At 39.9% G+C, this 14,587-nt stretch overlaps 1 protein-coding gene across 4 annotated transcripts in view; it reads left to right on the top strand.

The window, feature by feature from the left end:
- EFCAB14 (EF-hand calcium binding domain 14) overlaps positions 1-14,074 on the top strand; it is a 33,388-nt gene extending 19,314 nt beyond the window's left edge. For 3 of the 4 annotated variants that reach the window (XM_053243931.1, XM_053243933.1, XM_053243935.1), the window contains exons 7-11: positions 919-1,110; positions 1,996-2,076; positions 6,116-6,224; positions 8,098-8,229; positions 8,926-14,074. In XM_053243931.1, the coding sequence (XP_053099906.1) occupies positions 919-1,110; positions 1,996-2,076; positions 6,116-6,224; positions 8,098-8,229; positions 8,926-9,101 (690 nt within the window). In that variant the 3' untranslated portion in view covers positions 9,102-14,074. The remainder of the gene's footprint in view (positions 1-918; positions 1,111-1,995; positions 2,077-6,115; positions 6,225-8,097; positions 8,230-8,925) is intronic. The other variant, XM_053243932.1, reaches the window with a different exon arrangement.
- Positions 14,075-14,587: the final 513 nt, after the last annotated feature.

The following is a 14,587-nucleotide window of genomic DNA, read 5'->3' as shown; positions in this document are numbered from 1 at the left end:
TGTGGCTGATGACAGAGGCCAGAGGGTGCTTCCTGCCTTCTCCTCCTCCTCCACGTTTTTGAGTGTTTCATTATTCATGTAGATGACGGCATTTAAAGTAGTTATCTCTCTTCATAGTTATGGGTTAATAGTTCATGTGAGGTGAATAGTCATGCATTCTAGGGTACTGACCTGCCAAACCCACATATCAAGCTGCTTTATGAAAGATACATGCACATAGCTTGCAAACTATATTATATAATCTGTAAAGCCAAGTATTTTCTGAAGGCAGTGTGCATTAAAGGGTAGTGTCTGAGATTTGTCTGTAATTATCTCCTACTTACTCCTGACAGAATGTCATCATTGAAGCCCCATTTTCAAACTTCAGATAATTAAAATGAACCTTGGTTAAAAAACTTATCAAGCATCTGCATTTGAGACTGTAGTGAAATGTACCTAGGATAATGAAGATAGTTGCGTTAAGAATGAGTTGCTTATTCTTGATTGTTGCCGTTTCACTGTTTTAATATGGGCTCAGGCTTAATGTGGAACCCGTGGCTTGTGTGACCTGACTCAGCCCCAGGAACATGTGCTTCCTCTTCCCATCCACATATGCATGCCGGCTCCTTTGTAAGTTAGGATATGTTGAGATTGGTGGCAGTGTCTGAACCTACTAGTCTCAACACATCCTAACCTACTTGCTTCATGGAACCCAAGATTTAAAACTAACTTCAATCCTTGGGTTCGCATCTTGGATTCCCTGAAGCAGATAGGTTGGGATATTCTGAGTCTGGTTGCAGCAGCATCAATCTCAGAATATCATCATCTACAAAAGAAGTAGGGAGGCATGGACTCCTTGTGTGAATCTTGGATTCAGCATTAATTCTGAACCTACTTGTAGTCTAATAATAAAATTGTGATGTTTGTGTGTTTAAACAGGATAAACAGTATCTTCATACCTCTATAGAGGAGGTAAATTCTACCCTAATGTTATACCAGAAACTGAATGACTTAAAACTTTTCAGTATGGATTCCACAGTCAGCAATCTAAGCTGGAGAGTTGCTTCATTAGAAAACCGTATGTTGGTTGTGAATAAACTGGAAAAGAGAGAGAACCTGACCCTTAGTGTGGTAAGTAGCAATTGTGGGTGAGGCATGCACTTTTGCAAGCAATTGCTTTTGCCACAAATTAGTTAACACCAATTGTACTACATAGCGGATGGATAATATAAAGAAACAACCGTTTCAAGGTTATTTGAAGCAATGTCTTCTTGTGTGTGATGATCTAATTAAGTAGTGAAACAAGGTGGGGTTTTTTATTACTGACCTTTGCACTGTTAATAAACTTATGCAACAATTAGTCTGTCACTGGATATATGTAGTGTTGCTTTAGCAGTGATTCCTGCTTCACTGTAGGTGTCCAACTTGAATTTCTCATTTGTTTGCTCAACTTGTGCTGTGATAACCTGAACGATAGCTGTACTTTGAACATCCATAAGAACTATGTTTCAGTTTTAATGGGTCATTAAGTTGCAAGACCATATGACAGTAGCAGTGCTTACATTGCAAGAAAGCTCTTGCCTTGAATCACTGTTGGCAGCAGTTTGAGCAGTTTTTCTGGCCTTGATTGTTAATATCTTGAATCTAGAAGAAAATCTTTCTTATACAGTTAATAGGTGACCTAGGACTTGTTCAAGGTCAGTTTTTACCTATTTATCTTTTCTCAGCTGGAGATTCTTAGTAGATTCTTGGGCAAGCTAGAGCTAAAGGCAAGGAACTGGTGGACTAACCTGAAAGAATGGCAATTTGCCTGGCCATTAGAATAAGGATATATTTCTGTAATTGTTAAACCCTCTTTAAATGTAACACTGGAGTAAATTGTACACTGCCCTGGTTGTGTACTTCAAAAACAGTTTTTCAGAGGGGATAATGGGATTGTACAGAGAAGGTCACTTGTGTGAGCTTCATTCCACTTGTGCATGTTGGGATCCAGCCCAAACTCATTTTCTCTTTCAGGTGGGTGACTTAACTACCTTGGCAAATGTAGAAAATGAACCAAGAAATGAAAGTGCTGCTGAAAACGTAGAAAATATGGAGGTAATTCTAAGGAAACAAAAAATTCTTAACCCCCCCCCCCCCCCAAAAAAAAAAAAAGCATTCTTGTCGCTTAAGAAATGTGTTGCAGCATTGTGGCCACTGTGTGGTTAGCTATACCATACCATATTTTTATTAACCTGTTCCCCTTTTTCAAAAGAGGGTTTTGAAAAACAAGAGTTCTTGTGGCACATTAGATACTATGAAATGTATCATAGCATGTTCCTGTTTAAGATCCCTCTCTGATACATTTAAGTTTTTGCTAAGTCACTCACAAAAGACTGGGAAACCAAACAAACTCAGTCAGGAGAGATACCTAGAACAGTAGAGATTCACATTCCTAATGAACATTTTCTATCTTCAGTTTATTAAAGCCTCTCACTGGGTTAGGCTTGAGAACAAGATCCATAGGGTATTTTAAAGAAATTCCTAGCTAATGGAGATGATACGTGCCAACTATGTCATTGTAACATAGGAAGCTGCCATACACTGAGTCAGACCATAGGTCCATCTATTTCAGCATTGTCTTCACAGACTGGCAGCAGCTTCTCCAAGGTTGCAGGCAGGAATCTCTCTCAGCCCTATCTTGGAGAAGTCAGGGAGGGAACTTGAAACCTTCTACTCTTCCTAGAGCAGCTCCATCCCCTGAGGGAATATCTTACAGTGCTCACACATCAAGCCTCCCATTCAAATGCAATCAGGGTGGACCCTGCTTAGCTAAGGGGACAAGTCATGCTTGCTACCACAAGACCAGCTCTCCTCTCACATCTTTAGGACAGATATAGCTTCATAATGTGTTTGAATGCTGTTGTTGCCTTTTCTGAATAGAACTGGTTGGAGTGGTAAGTATTGTATTACACATTTCTACTCAATAGTGCATGAAATGCTGTCAAAAAATGATCAGGTTTAAACATTTGGATGTTTTACTTCTGACAAAGGCGCACCCATATTTATTTTTTATCGTATTTCTATACCACCTGATATAGAAATCTCCAGGTGGTGTACAAGTTAAAACATAATATAAAAACAATATAAAACAGTTAAGAGCCCAGTGATTCATGAAGTGATCTCAAGTGGCAGATACGGATTTCATTCAGATGTATCTTTTCAAATACTTTAAATCATGGTTTGGAGGCTCAGAAGCAAACTGTTCAGTGCGCCTCCCTTTCTCTGTGCGCCTCCCTTTCTCTGTGCGCCTCCCTTTCTCTGTGCGCCTCCCTTTCTCTGTGCGCCTCCCTTTCTCTGTGCGCCTCCCTTTCTCTGTGCGCCTCCCTTTCTCTGTGCGCCTCCCTTTCTGCACTTGGCTTAACAGAAGACTCTTTGATATGTCAAACCACAGTTTGCTGTAACATCCAAACTGGCAAACTGGTTTGAGCACTCGCTCCAAATCAAGACTGGTCCTGGTTTGGTGGGATTTATCAAACCAAAGTTTGCCAGTTCAGATGCCATAGCAAACGTGTGTGTGTGTGTGTGTGTGTGTGTGTGTGTGTGTGTGTGTGTGTGTGTGGTGTTTAACGAACTAGGGCATTTTCTTAAGCCATGTGTGCAGAGGGAGCAAATGCACAAAGTTGATTCTTGATATTCCAAACCATGGTTTGAAAGATCAAAAAAGTGACATCCAAATGCAGCCTATTCTACAAAAAATTCATAAAGGTGTACTCAAGACTAATATCTGTTAGTCTTGGTTTTCAATGATTTGCTACCATTTGCAAATAAATCATTAGGGGCTCAGAGTCCCAATGATGCATGTGGAATTCAAAGCAAGAGGAGCTTCTTATTGGACCAGCTATTCATTGAAACGAACATGCCCTTCAGCACGAAAAGCTGTGTGTATGAGGAACTGTGTATAATGCTGAATCTTGTTGGAGTACAGTACCATATTTTCATACATGGTAACCCATGGGTTATACAGTTTTTTCAGTACAGGAGGAGTGTGTGCTGGGACTTAAATCTCCTCAGCAGAAGGTGCAGGGAGCAGCTGGGTGTGGAATTTCCACTTGACTTATAACAAGGACACTAATGAATTACAGGCTCCCGGCAGGTGCGGGTTCTTCCCATGAGTGGAGTATATGTGCAAAAATACAGTATATTTTACACACTCTTAGCATATCAGGGTTCCTGCCAGTGAAGGCTAGGCCAGCTAGTGTTGGGAACATTTTTGCCATTGCCGAAACAGTATGCCAAAGGCCAATGCTCGTTTTCATGAAATAAAATGAAAGTCCGCAGTTGATTTCATTGCAAAGGGACTATTCCATGGCCCCAAGAACTTAAGTGTCAAACCTGCCCCTCACTGCATAGTCCTGTCCCTTTTGTCTGTACATGTCCATTTTGGTTTCTTTTAGACACTGTAAAGGTGTGATAGAATTTTGGGGACTTGCTTTTATTTTATTTATATGCCCTCATACAGCAAATTTAGATTAAACAAAACATGTGATTTGGAAATTAAAGCGTTTCTGCATCTCTCGAATTATTGGGGACTTGCAGAACTTCTAATGTAGAGATGAGTCAAAATCTATGATAGTCCCTGTTGGTAAAACTGGTCATCAGTAAATACATTTGACTTAATTTATTTTTTCTTCTCTGTCCCATAGTCTCAGAACAGCATACACCTTTTTTCTAAATATTGATATCCATGCTAGATAACATCAGAATGATATTATCTAGGATAATTTTTTTATGAATGCCTTTTTGTATAATTAACCATTATACAGAACATCAAATTATAATAAACATCACTACAGTTCTCCTCTTATTTCCATTACATTAGATACAATCTATTATGATTCTATAATATGTTGAAGAAAAACTGACCTTGGAGGACACAAATCAATATTTTCTCCAAAACTTTCTCAGCTTCGAGAGGGTTTTTTTCCATTCGTATTTATGTATTACTTTGCCTTCCAGTGTTGTAGTTTAAAGTAGGATTTAAGTGTTCTCCAGTTTAATCCCTAGAAGTATGTTATTGATAGGAACTGAATATGTCGGGGGGGGGGGGGTTATAGTCTTCTGAGGCATGAGCCTCACTCAGACGCTATTTTTAAATGAACAAGAATCCCATCCTGCCTTCACTGTCCATCATTTCTCCTCACTCCCAGCATGCTCATTCTTACAGAGGCTTACAGCCTTCATCTGAAGCGGCGAAGGCCATAAGTGTGATGGCAGGTGCTTCCGAGATTGGGAGACGTGGGCGCCAGAGCCTCTGATCATGGAAGCCCTTGTCACATTTACAACCTTCCAGAGGCATGTGCAATATTAAAGTGCTGAAGATTGTAATTTTCATGCAGTCTATTCAGTACTTTAAAAGAACACCACCTTTGTATATTCCTTATATAGTCAAGCACCTTTCCATGATGAAGGGCAATCTGAGTTATAGGTTCTGACACCTGCATATTTCTCCTTTTGTGAGACCACTTCGGGTGGAGGGCAGCTGACTCCATATTCACTGTAGCAGGCAAGTGTTTTAGTAGCCGGCATAAAATGAATAATGTCTGGGAGAAATGATTGTTTATGTAAATAAAGTTATTTGACGTATGAATGTTGAAGTATAGCATCTTAATATTAATTAGGCCTGTGCAAATATTTGGCTCCAGATAATATGCACAGTCCTGCTTGCACTGTACAGAGGGAACTGCTACCACTTCTCACCCCTGCAAGCAGTGTTGTGATGTTCTTTACATCAGTGGAGCCCCTTAAAGAGAAACAATCCCAGTGATGCTCAGTGATGTCTGGGAAGGTGTGCAAGGGAGTGCTGGGAAGTGGAGTCCGTACCAACACTTTCACCATACTGGAAAGCACTCCACTTCCCAATGTTCCCTACGCACCTTCCCAGCTGGTGTTGGGCTCCACTGACATGGAAAACACCGCAGCACTGTGCTCGGGGTGAGCAGTGGAAACAGTAACCTCTGCACAGTGCCAGCGGCCTCAGTTATTTGGAACCAAATATTCATGCTGGCCTACTACTTATCACTACTTCTGTATCACTGCTTTCACAGTGGCAGAAGCAGAGTCTGTCTCTTAATGAAATTATTCTGGTTTTGTACAGAAAATGGGAAATGGAGAGTCTCAGGTTTCCAAATTAAGGGAGAAACTGCAGCTGATCAATGCTCTGTCAAGTAAGCCAGAAAGTGACAGAACTGAAGCATCAAAAAAAGGTGACTATTCCATATAATTACCGTCTAATACTGTTGTCTTGGATAGGTCACTGAAGATTGGGCTCAGGGTGGATCCAATACACTTCTGCCAGTGTGGGGACAGGTTATGATGGTCTGCCCCCATCCTAACAGATTCCTGATAGCTCTGTCAGGGTTTTTCCCCCCTGCTGAGAGTGGATGATCCTGTTGACACCCTGGTCTCTCTCTGGTATGAAGAGATGGATTGGGAAATTGGCTTGACTACACTTAAGCATGCTCTCCTGAGCTACCAAGCCCAGTTAACCCCCTGCTATACAAGAGAATTGCAGACAATGAAGGGGCTGGTGGAAGAATAAATATGACCAAATACAAGCTAGATCCTATTTTAAGGTCTACGTGTTGGTTGTGATGGTGAAGAAATCTTATTTCTCTGTCAGAATTGAACAGATGTATCCAGCAGAACTGCTTGGAGTGGTTCGGGGGTTCCTAAGTGAGAGCCCTAAAGACCATCAAATTGAACCCTCATTGGTCAGTTGTGACCAATTTACAGTGTATTTTGTAGATAAAATTGCTCATTCCACATCATGTGAATGCTAAAGTTTTTGTAGAACCAGAAGTGAATACTACCAGTGTGCTATCTGGCCTTGTTATATTGAATACTTTTCACTTTATGTGGCCTGAGGAAGTGAACAAGCTGCTTGGAAATCTGGGATGCACCACGTGCTTGCTCAACCCTTGCCTTTCATGTTTGGTGAAGGTGGTGAGAGAGGAGTGTACATAGTTGGTGTAGTAAAATACCCAACCATGGAGATCAAGAGTGATGCAGTCGTCCCCCGTCATCCCCCCACACACATTGAAGGAGGCAATCATTCAACTTCTTTAAAATTTTGGATCCAGCTGTCTGAAACAACTAACAGACAGTATCTAAACTCCAATTTTTGGACAAGGTGTTAAGGCATCTGAGCTCTAGGCAGCCTTGGAAGAAACAGTTTACTTAGATCCTTCCCAGTCCAGCCTGGATACGGGATAGAAACTGCTTTCATCATACTTGAGCGTGTGGTGCCAGGAGATAGACTGGGAAAGTCTGACCCTATTGATTCTTCATGGTATTCTTCTGAATTGCCCCTCCAGTTTGGGACTTGGGGGCACTATCATATGGTGACCTGTGGCGTACTGCAGGGATTTATTTTGGTCCCCACACTGCTTCATATGTACATGTACACAGAGGGAGGTCATCCATGGATATGGGCTTAGGTAATAAGTATGCTGATGATGCCCAACTCTTCCTATCATTTAAGTCAACACATACCAGGGCAGTAATGGATGGTCCCGAACTGGTCTAAACTGCCACTTCAAATGTCCAACTCCGTGTTTTTCAAAAGATACAGACTTGTCACATCAATTATGTAAAATATGCAAACTTTATGTACTTGTCCCTTTAAAATATGCAAAAGCAGTGTAAAGATTGAACTATTGTAGCTTTGTCTTTAAATGGTGGGGGGGACACAACAAATGTCACTAGAAGCATGCCCATTAATGAGGTGGTGAAATGGGGAGGGGTTGTAACGAAGTGGTTGAGCACATTATTTTGCAAAAGATCTTGGATCCAATCATTGGCATCTCCAATAGGGCTGGGAAAGATCCCTATCTGAAATTTTGGAGACCTATTGCCAGTCAGTGTAAAGTGAAGCAATATTCTGACTTGGACTTAATCTGAGAGTCCATTATAATCAGAAACTAAGGTAGTTTCATATGTCTGTGAAATAATCTAGTTTGAAAATATTTTGTCATGCATGTCATTTGAATACAGTTCCCTTTTCTGGCATAACTAGTGCCTCCTTTGACTGGTTATCAAGAGTTAGAGCTCTAATGACTGTAAAATGCCTTTTGACAGCAGGTAAATCCCAAAGCATGACATCAAAGCCTACAAAACTTCCAAGACTTTCTTCAAGATCAGTTGGCAGCAATGCTGGAGGGTATAGACAGCCAAGAGATTTGTCCTTACCAGGAATATCCAGCATAGAAGGTAAAAATACTTGATTTTGTTGGAGGTTAATAAACACATTTATTCTAATATAACAAAAATAATGGTTCCAGAAACACTTGATATAACTGAACTGTGTAACCTTTAACAGGTCTTAGTGGTTCTCCAAAAATGTCACTTCAGAAGTTTACAAGGGGTGGGGTGGATCTTGCAGGAGAAGTTTAGGACAAAGGGATTGAATGGAAATAAGCAGAAGCAGGGGATTAAAACTGAGGATGTGTGAAGATGTGTAAAAGCTATTTATTTGTTTATTTGATTATTTATTTCTTGCATTTATAACCCGCTCTTCCTCCAAGGAGCTCAGAACAGTGTCCATGCATATTTTTATCTTCACAACAACCCTGTGAGGTAGGTTAGAGAGGGCCAAAAAGCTCCGAGCAGAATTTGTTCAGCAAATTTATCCTCAATGGTCACTGGTTCTGTCTGTTGGGATAAGTTTCACTGATACGGATTAAGGAACATCCCCAAATTTCTAGTGCTGCTTCTGATTAAATGTCCACAGACACTGTTATCTTTATTGGAATATATGCTGCAGATCACACAGTGTGTTAACTTTTTTGTATGTCCAATAACATGCTGTTGTGGATGTGGTAAAATTAAAATGAAGGAAGTATGTGTGCTTCTTGGCTATCTCCTTCTCTTTAATGCACACACTGTCTTTTTTCTTCTTCCTCGCAGACCTTCAGGATTTATTCAGGACCACCAACCAAGGCACTGATGGCAAGCTATCGTATGAGGATTTGCAAAGTCTTGTTGGGTCTTCAGTGTATGATTCACAGAGTTTTAAGAAATTTGATTCAGATGGGGATGACAAATATTCTCTACCGGAACTGAGGGTGGCTTTAGGTGTATAGTATCCCTAATTAGAAATACAGTATTGAAGGACTATAGTAGCTGCTACTACTACAAAACACAAAGATATGTAAAGGCTACATCTGGCACTTTCCCAATGATATATTAATCTTTGGAGCTAACTTAGTGTTCACATTGATACCTTTTTATGTTGTATTCTATGAAAATATTGAAAGGTTTTATCTGTAACATAACAGATGTCAACTTTTGAAAGATTATGAACTCTTAAGGGTATAATCTAGAGAGAGTCATGCCCAAGTCCTGTTGAAACCAATGGGGCCCTTTACTTGCTAATAATTTTGTCACTTTGATTTTAATTTCAATAGGACATAGGTGCAACTAATTTTCTCTGGGATCAGGGCCAGAGAATAACAGCTTGCTATTGAACAGAATGATTGTGGAAACTGTAGGATAATTGCACCTTAAACTACACTAAGAATTTTAGCTCAAAAGTTTTTATTTCCCTTATCAGGGAAGCTCTTGTCTTCAGATGAGAACGTTTGTGTATATATTGACAAACATGTATTTTATATTTTAAATAAATTTGCCTTAAATTAGCTGCACTTTAGAATAAAAACTTAAAAGAATCTGTCTTTGTAAAATTGGACTTGGTTTGTAAATATTTAAAATATATTAAATTATGCATATGGGGGAGGGGGCTTGGCATTGAAGGTAATAAACTCTTAATTAGTGTCCCAGGCTATACAGTCTTTATGCTGGATGATGAGAGTACATGTGCTTCTACTAGAGATTGTACTTTAGGAAAAACTCTTCCTATAGTTGCCTGTGAATCTATTGATAGATTTGACATGTTCAATATCTGAAAAGTTTGTTCCAGAATCTAAAGAAGATTAGTGTTGTTAAAGCTGAAATGAAAGCAGCTCTTATCTCTGAAGATCAGGATAGAGAAATAGTAACTAGTAACATACGTACTACTTTTAAATTTAATAGATTGTTTGTTGTAACTTTAGGGAGAAGGGTAGTCATACAGCAGGCATTACTGGAAGCACTTCAGTATTCACTGCAGCCTGACTTCATTCACTTAGTTGGAATTAATCTCCCCCACCAACTTGAATACACATCTCATAAGAACACAAGTGACATTGCTGTCCTTTTTAGTGCTTCTGGCATTTTTGCGTCAGAAGCAGGATGGAGAGACTTAAGTAGCTCCTCTGCTGTTGTGTACTTGGAGGTTCTTAGCATTTTAAGATACTGTATGATTTACCACTGGAAATAGCAGGTGGGGGGAGATAAAGGGCAAGATTAAGAATTGTTAACGGCTAACCAATCAGCTTGTTCTCTAGATATTGACTAGAGAACGAATCCAGCAAGGTCTTCTACTATGCTATAAATGTTATGAATCCAAACTTGAAGTGATATCCAAAACTTTCTAGAACATTTTTGCAAAACCTTTAATCTTTTCACGCGTTTTAATGTTCTAGATTAAGCTCTCAGCAAAGAGCTTTGTTGTCCACAAAATGTGTCGCTGCCCACAATAAAATTCAAATTTTTGTTTCATTTTGAATATGAATGTTATGGACCATGACAGTGGTTGTTGTCAGACCACTAACTTTACTCCAGGAAGTCTAATTATATCGGCCCTCTTGGAATAGATAGAACAAACTTATCCAAAAGTATTATGACAGGCCTTGAAGAAACAAATATACTTACTGTTTTTACCTACTACTTCCTGACATGGGTATGTTGTCTTTGTCCGGATAAAGTTATAAAATGCAAAATAGATGACTGAAAATCAATGTTTCAGACAGGCATCACTTTTTTATGCTTTCTGTACAAAAATTGATGACCAAATTAAATACAGCAATAAAAAAGTAACAGTATTTGTACCTATATTGTAGGCCAAAAAAATTGAAAATACTTTTGAAAGGTTGACGTGCAATACAATCCAGTTAATATGGAAGGGAGCTCACTTCTGAACTCGCTACTAAGCAAATTATTTGGAACACTCTTGACTTCTTGCAGAGTGTATTTCTGCCATTATAGAAAGCCTCATTAAAAGGGTATGACAAGCTAACTAATGATTAATTCAGGTGCTTCTCTGATGCTGCCAAAACTCAAATGCTAAGTTAGTTCTCCAAGTATCAACCATCTCAATTCAAAGGGAAAGGCTTGTTTGAAAACAACCCCTATCGGTGCTTACCACCAACAGAGAATGTTTCCCTAAGCCCAATTCATGTGTTCCTGGAGTGACAAAGCCAACCACAGGAAGTGGTTCCCAACATTTGTAAGGGGTCATGTGGAATGATGTGATTCCTTCCCAGTTTTTCATGGGGGGGGGGTGCTGCTTGTGGTGCTTATCATTCAGTAGACCCACATGGGTCAATCTTGCAGATGATTTTGGAGCCATGTAGGACCAGACAATTGATAAGAGGTTCCCATACCATTCTAGGAACACTTGAATCAAGCCAAATTCCTTCATTCTGAAATGGCAGTATTCAATGTGGGGCATAATTTTCACATGGGAGGCCATTATAAACAAGCAACATTAAGTTAAACAGTCAAATGGGTCATATATGAGTTGCCGAGGCTGTAATTGGTAGCCTTCAGAGTATACAGTGTTTTGTAAGAACTATCCACCTCCAATAGCCAACCCTGTAGCATGCCAAGGCCCAATCTGTGTTACTGGTAAGAACATGGTTACTACCATCTCACTGCTATTTCCATGCAACTCCTGATAAAATGTGTAACCTTGTCAAGAGAGCTAGAGTAAAATATTAGGGAGTGTCTCACTAGCTCATACTTAGCCATGTGATCTATGTAGTTTGAACAGAGATTGTATTTCTTGGAATTGCAAGGACCGTGGCAGCCATGTGATCAGTAACATATGAAGCTGTCCTATATAATGCACTCTAGAGACTAATGTTTCAGGGCAGTTTGTTAATTAACAGTTTGCTGTGGTGTTTACAAACAGATAGATGGGGACCTATAACAATGTTCTGATTGGTAGCATCAGTACAGTGCTGAGATAGGCTGCACTGTATGTTGAGCCCTACATAGACTGGAATGCTGTAGCACCAAGACACAATTACTCTGTAGCTCTTAGTTAGTTGGTACTCGCTGTTCAGTCTTAAATCTGAGTGCTATAGGATAATTGAACTATTAATACTACAGCTAGTGCTATAGGGCACCTGTTCAGTGCACAGTTAGCTGTTCTTACTGTCCCAAATCTGAATGGTAGTGTGTGTAGGGGTGGGGGGAGTTGGTAATCTTTACTTTCACCTCTGCACTGTATCTGAGAATTCAGGGAAGCTATCCAACCACTGATTTTAAATCCAATCAGCTGTTCCATATTAGTATTCTTAATGTGTTGCCATGACCTTCCGTTATTACTGTTAGCTATAAAAATTATCAGTCTTCTACAGTGTCTCCATCACAAATATGAATGAAACTAGTATAATCCCTTTCAGTACTGTTTCAGAAGACTTGGTTAGAATTCTGAGTTTCTTATAATAATGCCACTTGAAAGTTTCCAAAAAGATGACACATTCTCTGAAAACTGATATAATGGAGAACAAAGGTCTCTGGTAAGCTTGGTAATGTATTAGTTTAGTTCAGAGCACACAACTGGGAGAAGTCTGCTTCTAACATATCTGGTGGTGGCATAAGCCCAAATTGGGTATTTGCAAAGCAGGTGCCTAGACCAAGAATGAGGGACATTAGCAAAGTTTGCTGGGCTCTGACTCAAAGAATTCTTGGAGCTTGGAAATTTTGCCTTCCCTTCTCCCAACGGGGCAAACCCCTCCTCCCTCTCCTTACCTGTTTGTTGTGGTGGGGTAGTAGGGAAAACAGCAGCACAGTCGCTGTGGCAGCAAGCATGAATTGTCCCCTTTTGCTATGCAGTTGTCCCCTTTGCATTTGGATGGGTGACTACACGTGAGCCCTGGAGTTATTCCCCTTAAAGAATGGGGCTGTAGTTCAGGGGAAGAGCATCTGAAGTCCCAAGTTGACTCCCCAACATCTCCAAGTAGAATTGAAAAAGACTCCTGAGAGCTACTGCCAGTCAAGGTAGACAAGACTGAGCTAGATGGGCCAGTGATTTGAGTCATTATAAAGCAACTTCCTATGTTTCTATTTGTACAGGGAGGAGGGGGAGGAGCTTTTCTCCCCATCTCTTCTCGATTGAATTTGCATTGCAATAGCCCTTGGGAAGACTCCAAATCCTAAGGGCAACTCTGTCAGCTTGTCAAAGCAACAGAAAGAAGGAAGGAGAGAAAGGAAGGATGGGAGAAAGCCCCTGTTAATTCCTGCTCAGCAGCAATTCTCCTAGCATGCTAGTATGCGCTGCAGCAGTGTATGGGAGTGGGGAGAGACAGAAGGGTCAGAAGCCTTCTCTCCTCCCCACACAAACGCTTCAGCAAAGAGACAACAAAGATAGGTAAGAGCATATTTTTCTCTGTGAAAAGCTTTAAAACCGCGAGGGCAAGCTCTCAATATGGGCTGAGATACCTATACCAGTTTCCTTGCACAGAGGTAGAGGGGTGCGGGTGTGCCCATGAGGGTATTTGTGCTGTAGCAGCTGTGAAAGGGCCTTGTTCTGTAATATGTCTAGCAGAAGTTCAACTCTGCATTCATATCCTTCAGAGAAAAAATTATTTTCTTTGGTTGTTGGAAGAGAAGCTTGTCTACCTTGATACTGAACCAATCTGGTTTTGAGAATTTTAGGTACTTGACTCCTCAGCTGTGAATTTGCTTCTGATCCATTTTGATTCCTTTTTAAATTTGTGTCCACCACCAAATGCAGAGTTCTTTAGTTTTAAACCATATAGATAATTTTTTGGCTGACCTTCCATATATAACTGAAATACTATTTTTAATGAATTTTTGTTCTTTTAGAAATGTACGAAAGCTTTTTACATCTGTATATGGAGCAGATTAAAGCTGGCTTTAGTTACTGAGTTTTGCAACTATCATGCAATGTGAATGTCAACTTTAAATAAAACACTTCATTTTCAAAGTATCTCCCATTTTATTTCAGAGTGGATTTTCATTAAAAGGAAAATGACTTGCAGCATAAGCCAAAAATGTTCATCCTTTCAATACTACTGTTCAGACCTAGTAAACTGATTCATTTTAAAATGATATACACTGCCATCCATATGGCTGGGCGGAGCAGCACATGATGATTCACTTGCAAGAACTGCTTTCATATCCAAATTTCACTTTTGTTCAGCACAAAATGTATTGATCCAAAATTGTCTGTAATGGCAAATGGGTGGCGATTAACATATTTGTAATACTTCAGTTCCACAGATAGAAATGTAAGTTATTTTCTGGTGAATTCATTCTCCTTTCAGACAAGATGACATTCAACAGACACAGCAATTCTCTTGCTACATGGCATGCCATGTGAATACTGATCTTAAAAGAAAACATATTGCGAGTACATGCTGCTTCTTGCAAGGCAAAATATTGAGTGCATTATAAATTGCTTTCTAATAACTCCTGAATAAACCTGGGCCTAAGATAT

This window comes from Hemicordylus capensis, chromosome 4 (assembly GCF_027244095.1).
Source record: "Hemicordylus capensis ecotype Gifberg chromosome 4, rHemCap1.1.pri, whole genome shotgun sequence".
NCBI lineage: Eukaryota > Metazoa > Chordata > Lepidosauria > Squamata > Cordylidae > Hemicordylus > Hemicordylus capensis.
Note: the sequence above shows the minus strand (reverse complement) of the source record. Positions and strands in the feature narration are given on the sequence as shown.